The sequence below is a fragment of the Marmota monax genome, unplaced genomic scaffold (genome assembly GCF_021218885.2).
Source record: "Marmota monax isolate L192 unplaced genomic scaffold, Marmota_monax_Labrador192_F-V1.1 WCK01_AAM20220418_F8-fsc00203, whole genome shotgun sequence".
Classification (NCBI taxonomy): Eukaryota; Metazoa; Chordata; class Mammalia; order Rodentia; family Sciuridae; genus Marmota; species Marmota monax.
The window spans coordinates 2,661,393-2,684,852 of NW_026694787.1; the positions used below are offsets into that span (position 1 = coordinate 2,661,393).

At 34.8% G+C, this 23,460-nt stretch overlaps 1 protein-coding gene across 1 annotated transcript in view; it reads right to left on the reverse strand.

Moving 5' to 3' along the window:
- Ppef1 (protein phosphatase with EF-hand domain 1) overlaps positions 1-23,460 on the reverse strand; it is a 136,702-nt gene that overhangs the window by 47,811 nt on the left and 65,431 nt on the right. The window contains exons 9-11 of the mRNA XM_046425837.2: positions 21,401-21,564; positions 11,888-12,002; positions 7,557-7,603 (exon numbers count right to left, since the gene is read on the reverse strand). Coding sequence (XP_046281793.1) covers positions 7,557-7,603; positions 11,888-12,002; positions 21,401-21,564 — 326 coding nt within the window. The remainder of the gene's footprint in view (positions 1-7,556; positions 7,604-11,887; positions 12,003-21,400; positions 21,565-23,460) is intronic.

A 23,460-nucleotide genomic window follows, 5' to 3' on the forward strand; every position in this document is an offset into this window, starting at 1 on the left:
TATTAGAGCTGTACTCTTTGCTGCCTCTGTCTTATTTCATTTCCACTATGAGCAAAAAATAATAGATTTCTTTAGTTAAACTTCATTTTAAGCCAAAAATAGTTAATGGTCAGCTAGGCCATCCTCCTTACATAGCACATTTGACAACAACAAGTTTTAACCTTTTCAAAAAATTACACAACTTCAAAAGACTAAGATTTGTGATAATGAAGTTCGTCCAATAGAATGTTACAGTCTCTGAAAATGACTCTAAAAGCAGTCCTGAATGCATACTGAACTTTTAAGCCTCTCAATACAATGGCTTCAAAATAGACAAGGCTTATTTGGATGTATAATGTCTGTCTTGTTGGTTCAGCATTAGTCAAATTACTGTGGAAAGTCTGAGTTAAAATACATTTTAATCTTAGAATAATAAAGGAAGTGTAAAACAGACAAGACAATGAAGAACTAATGCTTCTGGTTTCTGAGATTTCTTTGGGTTTCCTTCAAAGAAGCAAACACTGATGCTATAACCCATCCTTCACTTAGTTCCACTAAACCAAATGCTGGATCATTCTGCAGATGATACATAACAAACCATCTATGGCATTAAGTTGACAAATACAAAAACAAAACAAAAAACCCAGAGTAACTATAATTCTGAACAGCATTCAAATGTCTTGCAAGGGGTGGAAGGGTTGCAGACCACAACTAATTAACTTGAATAGACACAAAAACATTTCTCTATATTCTCACCTATTACCTACTGAAGCATTTTACAACAAATGTTTGGAAGTTATCCCAACATATTTGGACATTCTCCCAAGGGACATCAAACAATAACCTCTGGACCTCAACTCCACATTAATTTTTATTTCTTTTGCACACCCTATTTCAGAGATCTGTTCTTCTCATTGTAACATACCACTTTAATCTCAAAAGGAAAATAGTTAATCCCTGTAGCAATGTGAAGCATCTCAGTGATAAAGAATTTTTTTTTTTTTTTTTTTTTTTTTTACTGTTGATTACCTTCACAGCTAGAAAATTATGGACGTGAGGAGAAGATGATGGTGGAGAAGAGAGAAAGGAAGTAAAACAAGATAGCATGGCTTCCACTGAACAGCATCAATATGATGCCCACAGGGGTTAAGAGTTAATTAGCTTCTCTTGTCCACCTGCATCCCTTTTTCAGCTTCAGGGGGTTGCCACTCACAACATTAATTTAACAAACCAATTTGTCAATACTTGATCTAAAATTTCAATCTTTCTGTTTAATGAGGGAAAATATCTTGTAATTTTAGTAGGTTGAGGCTCTGAATGAAGTACTTCAAATTGGTCACTCTAATTAAGCAAAAGTGACTGATTAGAATTAACCTTTTCAGAAAATAAAATCCAAAAATATGACCTAACTAATGATATGCAAATTACTTCACTTGATGATAAAATTATATTTGAAGTCATGTAAAGTTGACCTTTTAGCAAAGGTCTGTCATAGTTAAGAATGTAGTACCCTGGGAGGAAGAATCCTTTCCCAGCCCAGATGGAAGATGAGCTAAAAAAAAAAAAAAAGTCTCAGTACTAACTAAGGTGCTAAATGATACAATTTTTAAGGATAATCAAATATTAAAAAACCCCAAATCTTTTTTTAAAAAAAAAGCATCAAAAATAATCATTGGGCCAGGCCCAGTGACACATACCTGTAATCCCAGGTACTCAAGACATTAAAGCAAAAGGATCACAAGTTTGAGGCTAGCCTAGGCAATTAAGCAAGACCCTGTCTCAAAATAAAAAGGGCTGGGGATATAGTTCAGTAGTAGAATGCTGGTTCAATCCCAGGTACCGAGGTGGAGGCAGGGAGAGCTCACCCAATTATTGCTATGAACTCCATCGTTTATTGCATTACACCACAAGAAAAACATGTAAGAGTAACATCTTCCCAATCCTCTAAAATGTTCCTTCATGCTTAAGCAATTACTCAACTATTAAAATTCTCTGAAAGGGTTGTCAAAAACATCATCTCTTCTAGAAAGTCTTCCATGAAGTTAAGTGTTCCACCGATGAGCTCCTTTGGAGCACCGTATTTATCCCAGTCATAACACATCTCACTCTCAGCCATCTTGTCTTTTGTATTAATCAACCTGCCCAATAAAACAAGATATCTTTGAGGCTAACAACTGTATCTTATCATACTATACTATACTTCCAAGCTTTAGCAAAGTATCCCATTCATAAAAGGTATTTAATAAATGTATGTGATGAAAACAGAAGGGAGACCACTAGAATACAGCAAGCAGATGGGGAAGGGAAGAGAAAAAGGAAAGGAGAGGTACTGGGGAACAAAGCTGACCAAATTCTGTTGTTACATTGTATGCATGTATGAATATGTAACAATAAATTCCACCATAATGTATAATTATAATGCACCAATAAAAAATAAACATGAGGGGCTATGGCTATAGCTCAGTGGCAGAGAACTTGCCAAGCATGTGTGAGGCACTGGGTTAGATCCTTAGCACCAGATAAAAATAAATAAATAAAATAAAGATATAAAAAATAAATAACTAAATGAATAAATATATGTGAAATGAATAAACTTTGTATTCATCTTTGTATGTTCCTATAGTTTTTACATGATCCCTTGAACACTATAAAGACCAAATAAAAGTTTAGTGAATGAATAAATCAGTGGACAGATCATTTCTGCATATGATCAATTACAATGATAGAAATATTAAGTCAAACCAACCACTTGGATGAAAAGAATAATCTATTGAGGGATGTCAGCAACCTTACATTATAACTTCCTCTAAGGCTATGTTCTTGCGTAGCCTGCAGCAAATCCCAGCCCTATAATCCTACTCACACCATACTGGATAAAAGAACTGATGAGGAATAAAGTATTCAGTAAAACAAAACTGAAAGATTAATAAGAATACTGCCTTAATTCAAAGCCTGAGGTTTTCTAGGTTTCTCTTTTGGGTTGATGGAGAGGAGTCAACAAGTCATATAATGTAAACTTTGGATATTTATAGCTCCATAAATCCCCAAAAGGATGTCATTACCCAAACTATTCCTCACAATTCAAGTTCTGTTTCCCTTAACAAAAAATAATAAAGATAAGAATATATGACCACTAGCTAGTTCTAAACAGAAGCTTGGGAGCCTGTGATTTTACACTGACATGACTCAATCTGGTGGCTCATATTAGTGAACCAGAGCCAAGCACTACATGTGATTGGGATTCAGTAAGTTGTTGATGCTTTATTGCAGTGAGAATCAGAGACCATCACAGAAATTCTACCATTTTCTGAAGTGATTGCTATGTACCTGCTATAATCCTTGAACCAGCAACCTTTGTAGCTGATGCCACATAGAGAAATTCAGTACTTTCCACCTCTCTCATTGGGAAGGTTCTTCATTCTTTCCTCCTCATCTACTTCCTTGGCCCATTATTCTTCTCTCAATTCATCTTTCCATTTTTTCATGTTATCTCATTTTCCTATTCCTAAGACCCAATAATGATACTCATTCATACTGTAAGCATTGCTTAAATGAATTTTCCAGATCACTGAAGCTTATTCTTTTAAAAGCTAAAAATCTTTTAAAATTACTTTAACCATTTTGCTGGGAGTTTTTAAAATGTGCTATTTTCTCCCTTTATTTCTTAACAGGGTATACACCATATACTGTAAAATATTCTTGATTATGCAGGCTCATCAACCTAAGCATCCCCTAAGGCACTTTTGAGAAGTCTAGAACTCTGTTTTCCCTATACCACATAGCTCCAGTTCACTGAATACTGCTACTTCATTTCCAATCTCATTTTTATATAGTTCCATATTTCCTCTTATTGTCAGGAAGAGCTTTTACTTTTCATTGCTAGCAGTGCATCTGACTTTTGCTTCTTCCCCTCCTACTCTCTAATCTTCTATGGGGTGAACCTTGTGTGACAAAAGATTTTCTGATACATGGTCACTAGTCTTTGGGTAAGGGTCTAGGGTCTATCTTGTGAATAAAGCTCATCAGATTTGTGGCAAATGTTTCAAGAGACCCTATTTATTTAAACCTGGGTTTGGGACCATATGAATGATAAGTGAAGATAAGAATACTGAATAAGAATACTGATAAAATACTGAAGTTCAACATCTGGATAGGTGGGATGTCACTGTCATATGTATTCATATAGACATATTATTTCCTAAACAGTTTGTATTCATATTTTAGGAAGCACTATACTTATACAATTTATTATCAAAATGCATTTAAAGTGTAGACAAAAAATGAGACAGAAAAGAGCAAAGCACTGACTTTGGCAAGTTAGAGATCATCCAATTACTGAAGCTTCCTCAGACCGATCCCTGTGTCCTGCCCTTTCATTTTACTACCTTCATCTTAACAAGACACTCATTTGCCATAAACTAAGTGATCCAGCAGCAGCATCACAAGCTCAGCCTGTCATTCTTCCTTCTTAGGCAGCATTAACTGCACCATCTCTTAAGCTCCCTTTTTTCCTCATAAGAGAAAGTAATGTCTTGTATTCAGTTATCACAAATTCCTTTAAAATAATATGGTTGTAGCATTTTTTGTTGTCACACTGTTTAAAATACTAATAAGTTATATTAGTGATCCAGCTTTTTTGCCCCAATGTTTTATCATAATTGCTATTTTCTTCCTTTTTAAAAATAAATGTTGTACATATTTCAGGTATATAATATGGTGTTATAGGATATAACTAGATAGTAAAAAGGTAACTACAGTGCAGCAAATTAGCATATCCATCATCTCATATGTTACCCTTCTTTTGTTTTTGCAGCAAAAAAATAGTTAAAATCAACCCATTTAGCATGAATCCCATACACAGTAAAATTTTATTACCTATAGTCCTCATGTTGTACATTTAGATCTCTTTTCGGTTTCTTAAAGTGAAATCTGAGTGTCATCAATGGCTCTTCCCTCAGTCTCCCCTGTTAAATCAGACAACTGGCATGTGTGGTTCATTCTACATTCAAGATGCATTTTACCTTCTTCTCAATAGAGTCTGCCAAAATTCTAATGCATGGCTCTGGCATACTTCTGTTTTCCAAACATCTTTCTCACCTCCCTCTACCCTAGCCCATCCCAAATATAATACAGTAGTCACCTACTCTGTCATTGCCAGGCTCACAATCTCTACTTCCTGAATACTGTCATTGGTTAGCTCTCGAAATATTTCTTGCTTCCATTTGAATACTATATTTTCACCTTTAGTTCCTTTTATAGCACTTCTTACCACCCACCTCCTCCTGTTCAATCTTTACATTAGCACCTTCCAGTTTTATAAGCTCCATATAGTTTTGTCAGTGCAACTAAAAAACTATATCAGAATACTCTCTTTTTTTCATGTGTACTCCAGGGCTCTATTCCAGGTCACACCTTAATAATACTAACTCTTGAGAAATTTTCTAAATGCCTGGGAATTTGGTGACTATTCTGTTAATTTAATTTACTCAACTATTTTCCTTTTTATATTATTTCCCAAAGCCTCTAGAAAAAGAATTACCAGATTTTTCTTGTTATTGTTCTCCATATCCCCCATCCCTCTCCCCACCTTTCTCAGATTGTAATTGTCTAGTATGGAGCTATGTACTGAGTTAAACTGATCCCATTCCCCAAACTGTACAACTCCTGGCTTCTTCTCACCAGTCCATCCTTCTACCTCTCCCAAAGCTTTCCAATTAGCCAGTAGAATCCCCATTTCACAGTATGTAAATTCCCTTTCACCTTCAAGTCATTCAGAAAAAAAATTCTCTGTAAATCTGGGTCTCCCTTAAGGACACTGCTAGACTCCTGACTCCTGCAACTCTCTGAAAGGAAAGGATCCATTCCTCCCCAGAAAAAAACACCTCAGGATCAAGAGTAGGGGAGGATCTGCTTGCTCCCCAAAGCCATTAACAGACCAATGCTTTACCATGCTCCTTTCAGGCCCAGGACCTCTAACTAGACTTCCTCCCCAGTTCCTCATCTCTCAGTCCATGTGGCCAACCCATTTAACACACCTAATTTCCAGTTGCTTGTCCTCTTCATTGCCAACATTCTCTTATGCTCACTTTAGTTGCTCACCTTCTAGACTCCACCTGAGACCCTCTCATAACCTGAGACTACTTCCCCTACAACTTCCCACCCTTCCTGCTTCCTAAGGCCATGCCAGCCCTCCGGCCTCTCAGTCAGAGGACTTCCTGATCCTGGAAGCATTCCAAACCTTCAGTTCTCCCATGTATCCCAATCAACTGGTCCATCCTGCACTCTCTTCCTTCCCTACCCAGCTTGAGTTTTGTGGCTGACATACAGAATTATTCTTTTACTGGTACCTTCTGTTCCCTACCAGAAATTGTTGCCTGAGATTCATAAACCAACTATCTGGAGAGCCTCCGACTACTTCCTCTAACCCCACTCCCTGGCTATAATGCTGTGTGTCTTGCTTAGCCTGCCTGTAGTCTCAACTGAATTTCCTCCTAAGTGCCAGTCCATTCACCTACTTTTGCTCTAGCCTAGCCCATTCTCTTCCAAGCTTCCATTCTGAATAAATGAAATAAAAACCTTGCATTTCTATTATAATGAATTGCTTTAAAAATGCTTTTGAATATTTGTGTTACTTTATTCATGAGAATTTATGTCATGGAAGCTTAAGATAATAATGCAGCTAAAAAACAAACTGCGGTTCATGGAAGTTGTGTGGCTCACTCAAGCTCTCACAGTCTCGAAGAATGAAATGATTGGTCATCATAATTATCAGAATATATTTTCTCTCAATCCATCTGAGATACCTATGTTATGCCCAATTATTTGATGTGCTAGTTGTGGGATGAATAGACAATAAACATAGTAATCAGAAGACCAGTATTAAAAGGTACCATTGTGAAGGCAGGGACCTTGAGATCAGTTTTCTATATGCTACCAGTCATTGCAGAAGCAAACATATAAGTTGCAACTCTTGGCTCAAAGAAAAAAATAAATCCAATCAAACAGATGCAGAGAAACTACAAGCTAGCCAAGCTGCTTTGTGCTCTCTGGGCCAGCTCTCAAAACCAAAGGCAATAAATGAAAAGAATCATAGCATTGCAAGAGCAACTGAGCCCAAGATGGTAAATCAAGGTAGAGAAGAGAGCAACTGGAACTTACTAGAGGAAAGTCCTTTCATGCATAATTAGTTTGCATTGGAAGAGAAAACTGGTATGTGACATGCTCATTTCTGAACAAAATAAAAATAAAGCAGACTGCTTTCTTCTTCATCCTGCACTATCTAGACATTTTTGACATAATAAAGACAATAAATACAATCAAGTACAAATCCTAGTGGATGCACAGGCAGTAATAAGGTTGAACAAAAACCCTAAATAAATTTTTAAACAAATTTTATGAGTTTTTTTAATTAAAAAAAATCAAAAGACATGCCTCTATAAATCTTTGAGATTCTTGGATAAAAATGGATATTACACATTTGTATTTGTACATATCTCTAACACAACTAATATTGTTATCTGCCCTCGGAATGCTATCACCCAACAATCCTGCAAATATTTAGCAAAATAATCACTTACCTTATAGAAGATCAAAAAAAGGTCATCCAGTTTCCCATGTAAATCACCTGGAATTCAAATGAAAATTCACCATTCAAAAACATATAAGATGTAAAAGTCTATTTAATAAAAGACAGATGTTCTCAAGTGTTTTTAGGGCCTGGGTTTTGACCCTATGATGATATTAATTCAATAGACAATTTGTTTCCACAGTGCTTTCTTCTCCTTTAGAGGGACAACATCTGGTACTGCAAAGACCTGTTCTCTAGCCATTTATGCAGGGATTCACTTACTCTGAATCAAGCACTATGCCAAGGACTGTACATACATTATCTTGCTTAATCCTTATAACCACTCTATGAGTATTATTTTCATCATTCTCATTTTCCAAATGAAGCTGAGAGTAGGTAAGCAACTTGTGCAGTTACTCAGCTACCCAATATCAAACGTGGAATTCAAACCCAACGTTGCCCCCTTTCGAAACTAAAGCTTTTAGTGATTACTCTGTACTGCCTATGCTATAAATCCAGAAGAGCAGCAACAGTATCTATCATAGTTAATATTCAATCCCCAAAGGCCTACCATAGTACCTGGTGAATTGCAGTCACTCAACAAGTCACTAAATGCATTTATTTATATATATATATATATATATATATATATATACACACACACACACATACATACATACACACACACACACGTGTGTGTGTGTATATATATATATTTTTAAGTTGCTGATGGCCTTTATTTATTTATTTATATGCTGTGCTGAGAATCAAACCCAGTGCCTCACACATGCTAGGCAAGCACTCTACCACTGAGCCATAACCCCAGCCCCTAAATGCATAATTTTTTAAAGACATGTTTCAAATATGCTCCAGCAGTAGCATCTGAAATTTAAAAATTGTGAAGAAATAGTTGACATTCTTTTGATGAGAGCTATAAGAAATAAAAACAAAAGCGAACTAAAGGAAACCATATGAATATATGAAGTTATTAATTAAAAAATTAAGAGTGATTGTGAATATTCAAAAACCCCATATGAATAAATATTTCTAGGTAAAACATCTATCTTTTATAAACTCTGCTCATGAAGTTTTATTTTTTGTATCTAACTTAATTACCATAATATTTAATTTAGGAATACGTTTACTCAGTTTGTTTAAAACCCCACAACCAAGATTTATCAAATATGCACAATGGAAGACTTCAATTACACTTGGAATAATAAAATTAAAATTCTATATCACTATCTCTTATTTATAAGATAACTACAATTTTAACAATAAAATTAAGAGCATATTAATGTTATTGAAGGCTTAAATCTCATTACTTTCATAACAATCTCACTCCAAAGCTAAGGAAATAAAGATGGAAGAAATTTTTACTTATCAGTTTAATAAAATTATTATGTTAATTATTTTCTAAACTTTCTTCAGAGTGACTCATCAAAGATTTGAGTATACTGGACTATAGTAGCTAGAATGCTCAAAAATGAGCTTGTTTCAGCGTATTAAGAATTGAGGTTAGGTGTGGTGATGCATGCCTATAAATCCCAGCAACAAGATTGCAATTTCAAAGCCAGACTCAGCAATTTAGCAAGGCTAAACACACAGCAAAACCCTGTCTCAAAAAATAAAAAGGGTTAGGGGTGTGACTCAGCGGTGAAGCACCCCTGGGTTCAATCCACGGTAACAACAACAAAAAAATGGGGAACCCTGGGTTTGATCCCCAGCAAAGGAAAAAAAAAAAGAGTTGAGGTTATAAAAATATTTGGAATTTCTAGTTGGACAATAAAAGAAAAACTTATGCCAGGAAAATATAAATACAAAGACATTTCTACTGCAAATAAAAAATGAGTGCAGAATTAATTATCATTTATAACTATAGACTAAAAAATTCCTATATTTCATGCATGCTGAGAACTATGGGGTATATTTAGATGTACATGTAAAAATGCATCTTGAAATTAAAATGTGGGATAGCTGGGTCAAATGGTGTTTCCATTCCCAATATTCCAAGAAATCTCCATACTGCTTCCATATTGGCTACACCAATTTGCAGTCAACATATGAGTATACCCAAAGGACTGAAAAACAACATACTAGAGGGACACAACTACATCAATGTTTACAGCAGCACAATTCACAATAGCTAAACTGTGGAACCAACTTAGTTGCCTTTCAACAGATGAATGGATAAAAAAAAAGTGGCACATATATACAATGGAATATTACTCAGCAATAAGAGGGAATAAAATCATGGCATTTGCAGGTAAATGGATGGAGTTAGAGAAGATAATGCTAAGTGAAGTTAGCCAATCCCAAAAAACCAAATGCTGAATATGGTTTTCTCTGATATGAGGAGGCTGATTCATAGAGAGGGGGAGCATGGGAGGAATAGACGAACTCTAGATAGGGCAGAGGGGTGGGAGGGGAAGGGAGGGGAGCATGGGGTTAGAAATGATAGTGGAATATGATGGACATTAACATCCAAAGTACATGTATGAAGACACAAATTGGTGTGAATATACTTTGTATACAACTAGAGATAAGAAAAATTGTGCTCTATATGTGTAATATGAAATGTAATGCATTCCACTGTCATACATAAATTTAAAAAGTAATTAAAATGTGGTAAATGGTAAAATATTTTCTCTTCCTTTATTGATATTATCTTAAAAGAGGATGGTTTTGGAAATATAGTTTCACTTTAAATTTTATTTTAAATGATAACCAAATTTTCAAAGCTCAATTGGTTACTAAAGATAAAGTAATAATTATTATTTTGTAATTAATTATTACTTAAAGACAAAGTAATAATTCCTATGTTAAGAGAACCTATTGATCTTGGCTTTTCCTTCTACCAATGATGCTACATAGAATAAATCTGGAAATAAATGCCCAAGATGTGGATTCCTTAAAAAAAAATGCAACAGTTTAATCCATCCATTCTCCAGTCTGTCTCATGAGGAAAACTGAAACATTAGCTAGACAAGTGAATGTTGCAAACTAGTAGAGCAAATATGGGGTTGCCTCTAACTTGGGATACAGATGTCCTAATTTCTAATTCTCATCCTGACACTAGGGGTAGGGATGTAGCTCAGTGGTAGAGTACTTGCCTGGCATGCACTAGGACCTGGGTTCAATCTCTAGCACAAACAAACAAACAAGGGATAGACCAGACCATTGCTATATCTTTCAGGTCATTTTAGGCACAGATAATTCTGCAATGGCAACTAGAGGTATGATAGAAGTACCTGGAAACAGACCCCACTCTCTATTTTAGCTACTATTTATATTCTGATAGCAAGCCTAGTCCTGGATTCATAGGTTTCCCAGATTGGCATGACTTCCTGAGTCTTATTATCCTAAGTTCTTTATTTCCACAAAACTTAAGGCCTGGTAAGCCCTTAAATAAAAGACCCCCATGCTGAGATGTACCATGTGCTAGTCAGAGATGTGGTGGCCTGATTGGGTTGGAATTAAACCATTATAGTCTCTTCAAAAACTTGAGTCAGGGCATGTTATGAGTTACGTATTGCTATATCATCAAGTTCCTGTCACCAATATCAGATGCTAGAAATGGAAATGGTTTAATTAGATTGTCAAATCCACTTCTACCTGCCAGAGTAAGAGAAACACAGGCTAAAAATTGATTTGGAAAATAACAATCACTACTTTGTAACCTAAAGGCTTAATTAGAAGTTAAGGGAATTGCTGTTCCTTCCACGCACTCCACTCCCAGACAGTTGTAAGCATGCTGGGCACCAACTGTGATGAATTTCAATGTGTACTGTTTCTTGAAGCAATATCCTGCCAGGCTGGCCTATATGATAACAAAATCTCAAATCTTGTTATTTAGAAGAACAAGAAACAGATTTCTGGGACATTCCCACTCTTCTAAAAGCTGCAGAGACTAGTTGGAAAAAATCTAAAACAGCAGCCAAGGGCAGAAAAGAATTTAATCTCCATCCTGCCTTAGGTTTTTCTCTTCCCAGCATAAGTGGCATGCAGAGGCCTACCTAGAAAAAGCAACATGGAACAAAGATAATGAGAGTTAGTCAGAGGGCAAAGAATGCTTATTCTACCCATGGGTGGTTTTCCATATTAAAATGTTGTCTGCCTTTATAAAAAGCTATGAGTTCTTTAATTTCTTACATAATTAATTCCTGCCAGCTGGTATGCACAACAAAGACAAGATAGGGAAGAGTATTATCATGATAGATAATTCTATATTAACATTCTTCTCTCAACACAGTCCAATTTACACAGTTTTCTAGTTGGGCAAATGATGTAGGACCATGAGGCACTTAAATATTAACTTAACAATTTTGCTCTGAAACTTACCACAGACTGTTATCTCTTTGGAGGGAGAAGTTTTTACATGAGTGAAATTCGGCATATGCTTCAGGAGTTTCCTGGTTTCAAATAACACCTCTAAGACATAATGAGCATGAAGTATCTGCAGGGGGGAAGTCACGGAAATAGATATAAGAAACTAAGAAGAAAACTATAAAAGTGAAGCATAGGAGCACATTTTAGGTTGCTATACTTCAGGATAACCTCTAAATTTTTCTTAAATAGATTATTCTAGCATAGTATCTAGCAAATAAAAAGCCCTTAGTAGATATGTGTAACTGAATGAATGAATGGTTCTGAAGACATTTATATTCTCATATTCTTCATTGACACAATTCATTTTCAGAACATTTCTAATTATTCTTGGTCCTTAGAACCCAAGAGAAGTAAGGAGAAGCAAGGGGGCTCACTTGCCCTAGGGAAATGTTCAGACAAAATAATAATAAAAGAGAAGGAGAAAAAAGGAAACAGAGAAAAAGAAAGGGAAAGAAAAGCAGAATTTGGGGCTGGGGTTGTGGCTCAGCGGTAGAGCACTCGCCTAGCATGTGCGAGGCCCTGGGTTGGATCCTCAGCACCACATAAAAATAAATAAAATAAAGGTATTTTGTCCAACTATAATTTTAAAAATTAAATTTTTTAAAAAGCAGAATCTGTTGAAGAAGTGTTGCTTTGCATTTGTGAGGATGTCCTGCCACCTGCAATGAAAAGTAGGTGTTGCTGGGCTTGGAGATCTCACAACCAGACAGGTTCCAAGGAACTCCTGAGTCAAGCCTCCCAGATGTGGCTCAAATATTTGGTGTATAGCCTTGAGACTGCTTAAAACAGAAAGCATATTTATATAAAAGTCTAACAATAAAATATATTTGAAACCCAAATAAAATACTTGGATTGGAGCTGGGATTGTGGCTCAGCGGTAGAACGCTCATCTAGCATGTGCAAGGCTAGTTCGATCCTCTGCACCACATAAAAATAAATAAAATAAAGGCATTGTGTCCAACTACAACTAAAAAAAAATTTTTTTAAAAACTTGGATTATCTCCTATTTATAATTATTAATCTCATTGTTCTAGTGTTATAGTGTTGATGGCATAAGTGTTTTGCAGATTTACTGATTTTTCCCCTTGACTTCTTTTTAATCCATTGTGTCTTCCTCTGCCTTTTTAAATTATAAAATATTCCAAATATTTACTCCAAAATATAACAGAGATGTGACCACCACAAAAATTTAACAGATGTTAACACAACTTTAAAGTTTAGGACTATTTAAACCTATGCTGGCTGTTCAATATGGCAGGCACTAGCTACATGGGGCTATTGGAAACATAAAATGGGGTTCTTCTGACTTGAGATATGCTCTAAGAGCAAATTTCATACTAGGTTTCAAGGATTTAATATGAAAAAAATAAATGTAATTTTTAATATAATCACATATTGAAATAATACTTTATATATTGAGTTAAATAAATTATTAAAATTGATTTTACCTTCTTGTATATTTTAAATGTGAATACTAGAAAATTTCAAATATATGGCTCACATTTTATTTCTATTAGACAGAACTGGTTTATATTATTGCCAGCTGAGAAAGGGGTCATTGCTGAATATCTTTCAGATACTGCTCTGGGTATAAGGGAAAATAGAACCCTTTGGACTAATACTGTCTCATGGTGTCCTGAAATTTCCATTTTCATAACTTTTAAAATAAAATTACTTTTTATCCAAGATCCAAAAATATTTTATGTAAATTTTGAGAATTTTCATTATTATTGTTTTAAAAGAAACAAGAAACAGGATTTGTAGCAATGTGAGAATTAGGAGGAAACAGAAAGTTCCTTGGATCTTGATGAGTGAGGAATTTCCTGCTCTTCCAAGACTTAATGGACTGCAAAGTCTTTTCCCCACAAAAGCATTCTAACTCCATTCAATCTACAACTTGAATCAAAACTTGATTGTGAATTTTCCTGCAGTCATATTTTAAAGGAACAGGCAAAATATTTTTTAATGGCTTATTTTAAGTTCACACATTTAATCTAGTGATTTTTAATGATGCTTCTGAGTAACCTTGTCATTGTAGCTTTTCTGGTCCATTTGTAGTATTAATCAGAGTAATTGCTGTCTGAAGAGGATGATTTGCTTTTTTTTTTTTTTTTAAGTTAAATTAATATTCACTGAGAATATCTTGTAACAATAGAAAATTCTCAGTATAAATAGTTTTTCTGGATTCTCTTTAGGTTGAGTAAAATCACTTCATTAATTTTATTACTTGCCTGTAAGGCCATCTTTCAGCAGCATTATAATCTTATATTTACAACTACAATATTAAATATTCAAAACAGGTAAATCAGACATTTTTATATTTGTAAATATATTTGAATTAAACAATCTCTTAAATAAAATATTCACATTCTTTTAAACGCATCAAAGGAGGGAAAATGCTACTTTTTTTCCTTTCTTTTTTTATTTATTTTTACATAAAATGCTACTATTAAAGGATATTTCTTTTTCAAAAAGTAGTTTTAAATAGATAAGATTCTTTTTTTTTTTTTTTTAGTTGAAATAAAAATGTGACATTAAAAAGGGATAGAACAAGCCAGGAGAGGCGGCACACGCCTGTAATCCCAGCGGCTCGGGAGGCCGAGACAGAAGGATTGCAAGTTCAAAGCCAGCCTCAGCAACGACGAGGCACTAAGTAACTCAGTGAGACCCTGTCTCTCAATAAAAATCCAAAACAGGGCTGGGAATGTGGCTCAGTGGTCGAGTGCCCCTGAGTTCAATCCCCCATAGCACCTCCTCCATCCAAAAAAAGGGATAGAACAATGAAAAGTGACTTTCCCTTTTTCCCAGACCTCAATCCCCCATCCCTGTCCCCAGAAGCAGTCACTATTGAGAATGTTTTTAGTATCTTTCCCAAAAATATTCTACTTGTTTGCAAGTATACAGAATTAATATAACTATACATGAATATTCAAATGTAGGTATAAATATATAATCCTTTAAGTAAAATGTGGTATATCCATATAAAGTAATATTATTCAGCTAAAAATAGGAATGAAATACTAGAACATGCAACAAAATGAATGAACTCTGAAGACATTATGCCAAGTGAAAGAAGCAAGACATCAAAGTCCACATATATTATATAATTTCATTATATGAAACATCCAGATCTGAGAAATCTGTAGAGACAAAAAGTTAAATTAGTGGTATACTAATTCCCCAGGAGCTGAGGAAAGTGAATGTTAATGGATACAGGGTTTTATTTGGGGATGACAAAAATATTCTGGAAATAAGAGCAGTTGCCTGGCATCATGCACAGTCCCTGAGTTTGATCCCCAGTACCACACACACACACACACACACACACACCAAAAAAAAAAACACAAAAAAACAGTTCTGGAATAGTGTTGGTTGAATAACATTTTAAATACTAAAAAACCACTGAATCATGTACTTTAAAATAGTTTGAATGGTTGATTTTATGTTATATGAATTTTATTGCAATTTTTAAAGATAAAAAACATAGTCCTTGATTTTTTTTCTTACAATGGGAATATACTGTATACTGTGTTGAACCTTTTATTCTTTGAGTCTTTCCTTAATAATATAATTTTTCATATTTATAAAGTCAAAATTATAAAATTTTCCATTATAGCTCCTTGGATGATGTTATATCTTTTTATCTCCTTGAACATATTAAGCATATTTATTTTAAATTCTTAGTCTAATAATGTCATTATCTGAATATGGGTTTGTTTCCATTATCTGTTATTTATCTGTTTGCTTTCATGCATCATGGACACTGTATAGGAAAAACTGTAGAAATAATTTCAGGCCTATTTTTTTCCAGAGAGGATTTAAATTTGTTGTTGGCAAGTGACTAGGAGCACTAGCTACGTAGGATGATCTCAATTCAATTTCATAAATCAGATGATTCAAAGCTATGCTTCAATTCCTGCAGAGCCAGCCTATTTCCAGTTCACTCTTACTCTGAGAGTATCCCTTTTATGTCCTAAATTGAGAAAAAGGGTTTAGGGGTGATATCAGAGACAATGATGTAGTGAGCTCCAAGATCCAATCCCTCCACAGAACTATTGAAAAATCAAACCAAAAAAACTGTCAGAATCAATTTTGTCAGAGCTCTGAAATATCTTTGAGGTTTACAGCAGTCAAACACACACTAAATAAAGAAAAAGGAAACTTGACAATGTCTAAGCATAAGCATGATACTTTGCAAGACAGATTTGTAAATGGCCTGACCAAGCAGTGAAGCAAGGGTCCCAATAGAGTCAATCTGCAAAGACTGAGAGAAATTTCTTTTTTTCTTTCTTCCTTCATTTCATAAGGAACTGAATGGACATTACAGAAACCACACACACAACTAGACTTAATAGACATGTATAGAATACTTACCCCAAAACAGCAGACTCATTTTTCTCAAGTACACATGGAAAATATTCCAGGATAGACCAGATGTTAAGTCACAATATAAGCCTCAATAAATTTAATTTTAAAAGACTGAAATGGTGCAAAGTATCTTCTTTGACCTCAATGGAATGCAACTAGAAATCAATAACAGAAGCAAAACTAGAAAATACATTACTCTTAAACAACCAATGGAAAGGAAAAAAAACCCACAAGAGAAATTAGAAAATACTTTGAGATGAATGAAAATGAAAACACAACACACCAAAACATATGCAATATGGCAAAAGCAGTGCTCAGAGAGAAATTTATAACTGTAAATGTCTGCATTAAAAAAATTATTTCAAGGACAGAATAAAATAGTCATTATTATTGCTGTGTGTATATATGAGACTGCATGACCAATGTGATTCTGCAGCCTGTACACTCAGAAAAATGAGAAATTATATCTCATCTGATTCAAATGTATGATATGTCAAGATCATTGTACTGTCACGTGTAACTAATTAAAACAAATTAAAAAATAAAAAATAAAACACTGGAGGGAGAGAAAAAAAATTATTTCAAATCCAACAGTACTTTTAGTTCACTAGAAAAATAAAAGCAAACTAAACCCAAAGTTAGTAGAAGGAAGAAAATAAGAATTACAGTAGGGATAAATGAAACAGAGCAGAAAAACAACAGAGAATCAACAAAAGTTGGTTCTTCATATCAACAAAATTAATAAACCTTTGACTAGACTGAAAAAAAGGGGTGGGGCAGAGAGAGAGAAAATTCAAACAACCAAAATCAGAAACAAATATAAGGCTATTACCATCAACTTTAAAGAAATTACAAAAGAGCCGGGCTTGGTGGCACACACCTGTGATCCCAGCAGTTCAGGAGGCTGGGGCAGGAAGATTGAAAGTTCAAAGCCAGCCTCAGCAACTTAGTGAGGCCCTAAGCAACTCAGCAAGACCCTGTTTCAAAATAAAATATAAAAAAGGGCTGGAGATTTGGCTCAGTGGTTAAGAGCCCCAGGTTCAATTCCTGGTACAAAAATAAATAAATAAATAAATAAAATAAAAAGATTGTAACAGAATACTATGAACAACTGTACATTAACAAATTAGATAAGTTATATGAAATGGACAAATTCCTAAAAATACACAAATTACCAGAGTAGACTCAAGAAGAAATAGGAAATCTGCACAGACCTACAATAAGTAAAGAGATTGGATCAGTAATCAAAAACCTCCTAGTAAAGAAAAGCTGAAGTCCAGGTGGCTACACTAATTGAATTAAATACTGGAGAATAAAATTAACCAAGTTATATTGTGTGCATGTACAAATATATAACAACCACTATAATGTGTAACTATAATGCACCAATGAAAAATTATAATAAAAAAATTAACACCAATCCTTCTCAAATTCCTCCCAAAAAAAGAAACCAAATAAGAGGGAAAAATACCTAACTCATTCTATGAAATCATTATTACCCTGATATCAAAGCCAAACACAGACACTAAAAGAAAATTACAGATCAACTATCTCTTAAAAATGTAGATATAAAAATCTTCAACAAAATGCCAGTAAACCAAATTCAACTGCATTTTAAAGAGATTATTAACCATGACCAAGTGAGATTTACCTCAGGAATATAAGGGTGGTTGAAAATAAGAAAATGAATCAGTGTATTATACCACATTTAGAAAATGAAGGAAAACACACACACACATACACATACAATTATCTCAACCCACACACATACAAAAAAAAATAAAGAAAACTCAAAACCCTTTTATGATAAAATTACTTAGGAAACTAAAATTAGAAGGAAACTTCTTCAGCATGACAAAGGGCATTTATGAAAAACCCACAACATCAAACACCATGGTGAAAGACGGAAAGATTTCCCTTTAAGACAGGAACAAGACAAACATTCCAACTTTCATCACTGCTACTCAATATTGTACTACAAGCTCTAGACAGAGAAATTACACACAAAACAAAAGCATACAGATCAGAAAAGAGGAAAAATAAAACTCCACAAAAGACATGATCCTGTATGGAAAATATCCCAAAGAATCTGCATAAACCAAAGAACTATCAGACCTGATAAATCAATTCATTGAAGCTGCAAGCCATAAACAATGCAAAAAAAAAAAAATCAAGAAAGCAATTTCTTTTACAGAGTCAACCAAATACCTAAGAATAAATTTAACCAAGGTTGTGAAAGACTTGTCCACTGAAAACTAAAAAACATTGCTGAAAGAAATTAAGGGAGACATAAATAAGTGGGAAAATACCCTGTTTTCATGGATTGGAAGACAATGTTGTCAAATGGCAATACTACCCAAACAAAGTATTGCCTATGAATTTAATGCAATACCTATCAAAATTTCAATGGCTTTTTTGCAGAAATAAAATTTTCAATCCTCAAATTCATTGCAAGGAACCCTAAACCACCAAAACAAAATTGAAAAGAAAGAACAAAGCTGAAGAACTCACATTTCCCTATTTCAAAGGTTACAACATAGTCAGGGATGTAGCTTAGTGGTAGAGTGCTTGCCTAGCACACATAAGGCCCTGGGTTCAATTCCTAGTCCTGCAAACAAACAAACAAAAAAAACCTTGCTGGAAATGGTGGCACATGCCTATAATCCCAGTGACTTGGGAGACTGAGACAGGAGAATAGCAAATTCAAGATCTGCCTGGGCAACTTAGCCAGGCCCTGTCTCAGAATAATTTTAAAAAGGGCTGGGATGTAGCTGCAGAGGCAGAATGCTCCTGGGTTCTATCCCCAGTATCTCCACAGGGGGGGGGGGGGGGAAAGAAGAAGAGGAGGAGGGAACAAAAAAAAGAAAACTTACTACAAAGCTACAGTAACTAATACAGTGTGCTACTGGCATAAAGACAGACATACAGGGGGCTGGGGATATACCTCAGTGGTAAAGTACTTGCGTGGCATGTAGGAAGACTTGGGCTGGATTCCCACCAATACACAAAAACAAAAACAAATAAATAAAAAAGATAAATGCATAGACCAATGAAATAGAATTGATAGTCCAGAAACAAATGCATATATCTATGGCTTATGGATTTTGAACAAGAGTGCCAAGACCACTCAATGGGAAAAGAATAGTCTCTTCAACAAATGATGCTGGGACAACTGCATAACCATATGCAAAGAATGAAGAAGTTTGACCCCTATCTCATGCTATATAGGAATTAACACAAAATGGTTCATAGACCTAAATATAAGAGCTAAAACTATAAAACTCTTAGAAGAAAATACAGGAATAAATTTTCATGATCATGGATTTGACAATGGATTCTCAGATGACACCAAAAAATGCATAAGCAACCAAAAGGAGAAAAGTTAATTAACTGGACTTTGTTAAAATAAAAATTCTTGTGCATCAAAGTCCATTATCAGCTGGGCACAGTGGCACATGCCTGTAATCCCAGTGGCTGGGGAGGCTGAAAGAGGAGAATGGCCAAGTTAAAAGCCAGCCCCAGAAATTTAGCAAGGCACTGAACAACTCAGCAAGATCCTGTCTCTAAATAAAATATAAAAGGGCTAGGGGAGTTCAAAGCCAACCTCAGCAAAAGCGAGGCGCTAATCAAATCAGTGAGAACCTTGTCTCTAAGTACAAAAGAAAAAAGAAAAAAAGGGCTGGGATGTGGCTCAGTGGTTAAGTGCCTCTGGGTTCAATCCCTGGTACCAAAAAAAAAAAAGTCCATTAACAAGAAAGTGAAAAGACAATCTACGGAAAAAGAAAAAAAATCGTAAATCATATATCTGATAAGGAACTTAAATCCAGACAGAACTCTTATAACGCAATAAAAAAAAAAAAAAAAAGACAACCTGGTTTTAAAATGGGTGAAGGATCTACATAAGCATTTCTCCAAAGGAGGTACACAAACAGCCAATAAATACATGAAAAATGCTCAACACTATTAGGAAACGTAAATCAAAACTACAATAAGGGCTGGGGTTGTGGCTCAGGGGTAGAGCACTTGCCTAGCATGTGTGAGGCACGGGGTTTGATTCTCAGCACCACATAAAACAAATGAAATAAAGATATTTTATCCATCTGTAGCTAAAAATATTTTTTTAAAACTTCAGTGAGATGCCATTTCACACAATTAGGATAGCTACAATAAAAATGAAAATAAAATAATAAGTGTTGTCAAAACCATGGAGAATTGGAACACTCATACATTGCTGGTGGGAATGTAAAATTGTTTGGCCACTGTAGAAAACAGTTTAGCGGTTACTCAAAGAGTTACCGTAATTCTACAATCCCACAATTCTACTTCTAGGTATATACCCAAGAGAAGTGAAGATGTGTTCATACAAAAATTTGTACATAAATGTTCATAGTAGCATTGTTCATAATAACCAAAAGGTAAAAACAATCCAATGTTCATCCACAGATAACACAGTAAACAAACTGATATACAATGCAATATTATTCAGCCATTAAAATAAATGAAGTAATGATACATGCTGTGACATGAATGAACCTTAGAAATTTCTGTATCATTACTGTTAAGTGAAAAAAGCCAAACACAAAAAACCATATATTATGTAATTTCACTTATATGAAATATCCAGAATAGGCAAATTCATAGAGACAGAAAGTAGAATAGTGGTTGCCTAGATGAAGGAGGAGGAAATGGCAAATCAGTGTGGCCTTTCTTTTGGGGTGATGAAAATGTTATTCAATTAGATATTGGTAATGATTATACAACCTTGTTAATGTACTAAAAATCACTGAATTGTACATTTTAAATCTGTGAATTTTATGGTATGTGAATTATGTCACAAAAATGGAAAAGGAAATGTTATAAACATCCAGATCAAGAGGAGGTTGCTATGCATCTGAGGAGACTTCTATTTAATAGGTTAAACAAAGTAGAAGGTAACTCTGACCTAAGATGAATTGTTTGGCCACTGTACAAAACAGTTTAGCGGTTTTTTTCCCAAGGAAATACATTTCTGATGCAGTATGAAATTCATTCATTCAATAGATGGTCACTGAGCAGCTGCTCTGTACAAAAACCAAGGCAGAATCTGCTTCCACTTGCCTGTTGTTGCTTAAAGGCCTCAAGAAGGTGATTGATGTCAGTAAAAGTGAGAGGAAATTCCAGGCGAGGGCCTTCATAAGAGTCCGGTACATCTATCAACCCTACATACTCCTGTCTATCCTTGATATCCTGGAAGGTTCTTTCAAAAAGCCGACTTACAAGTTCTGGAAAATTAAAGACAGAAAGGTGGGTGAACAGTGGAAATCAACATTTCAATACTTACATGTAATAAAAATCTTCTTGAATACCTAGCCCATAAGGCACTGGTGTTAAATATTATGAATATCAAGATATCCCACAAATAACCATGAGGAATGACTGATTCTGAGACCAATAGGTACATTCACATAGATAACCATTATCCCTTCCTGGGATAATGTTTTGACAAAGTACTGAGTCTATAATCAGTGCAAAGGAAGAGAAGCATCATAAAAACTGGTCAGTCAAGGTATTTTGATTCTCTGAAACTCTAGCTCTAAATTTTTTGCCCACTCCTTTCATCTCAGGTTTTTACCAACAGGGCTAAAAACACAACAATTCATTGTATTTTATTCAAACAACTGCTGCTATTCAGGAGCTACAAAAAATTAAACTACAACATTCAATTTTTCTCATTAAACACTTGAGAGGATTTTACTTAGTTGTAATTAATTTGCTTCTCCCTTCACATAAAAATTTTCTTACATGATTTTCTTTTTTTCTTGATAACAAAGCAATAAAATTAAATGACAAACCATAAGCAGAAATGTCCAAAGCCCTCTTTGAGAGACATTTCTGTATAGTAACAGATTGCCTACATTCCCCATTTTAGTAGGTACTGAGACCCACAGTCATTTCTTACAAGATTACCCACAAAACAGTCAGCTCAAGAACAGACATCCAGACAATTCAGGCAGAGAAAGATGAAAGGGGATGTGACAGACTGATCACAAAAGTGGCCTCAATTCTCTATCCTAGCTTCTACCCATGCCTTTTAAAATGTGATTTAGTCATTTCTCCCATTAAGCATATTTTTCCATCCCTTCAAACTAGTCCAGGTTCATGACTTGCATTGGCCTGAAGAATATGGGGGAAGTAATACCTACTAACTTCATGTCCAGGTCTCAGGAGGCCTTGTATGCATCTCTCTTTTGGAAAACTACCACTACCTCTAAGCCCAGGCTAGCTGAATAAAAAAAACCAACACCATGTGGAACAGAGCTGCATCATCCTAGCCAAAGGTGTTCAAGATTATTCAGCAGCCAGCAGAGCTTCAGACACATGAGTGACCTCAGCCAAGACCCAAAATACTGCTAAATCAAGTCTACCAAGATCATCAGAAGTGGTCAGCTAATCTGTAGACATGCTAGAAGAAATGTTTACTGTATAGCACTGAGGTATTGTGGCTAATACACAAGATTATTACAGTAAGAGAGGACTGGTCCAAGCCAGGAATGGTGGCACACACCTGTAATCCTAGCAGCTCAGGAGGCTAGGCAAGAGGATCAACAGTTCAAAGCCATTCTTAACAACTTAGGAAGGCCCTAAGCAATTTAGTAAGACCAGGTCTCAAAATAAAAAATAAAAGGACTGGGAATTGGTTCATTGGTTAAGTGTCCCTGGGTTCGATCCCTGATAACAAAACAGAGAGAGAGGGAAAGAGAAATGGCCCAGAAGATGATGACATACTCTTCAACTCATTAACACTGATTTGTAATTAAGGCCATTCACCAGAAGTTCTCTGCAAACAGTTCCTTTCTTTTTGAATATTTAGAGTGATGTGTTTAGAAGGTATGATGTTAGTAGATGTAGATAAAATATATTTTTTCACAATCCAGTTATGCTGAGAAGATTACATTTAAAAACTAAGTCTGAAAACAAATTCTAAAGTTATATTTGGTCATTTAAAAAATATTTTCTAAATTGTGTACCCCAATATTTTTTGGTGATAGTTGATGATGTTTTATAAAAAGCAGAATTTAGAAGTAATAATATCTGTCTTCAATGTGGTCCAGCAGAGGTTATTTTTCTCATTTGGATTTGGTTTAAAATTTAAGATAACTTATTTTAATTAATAATAA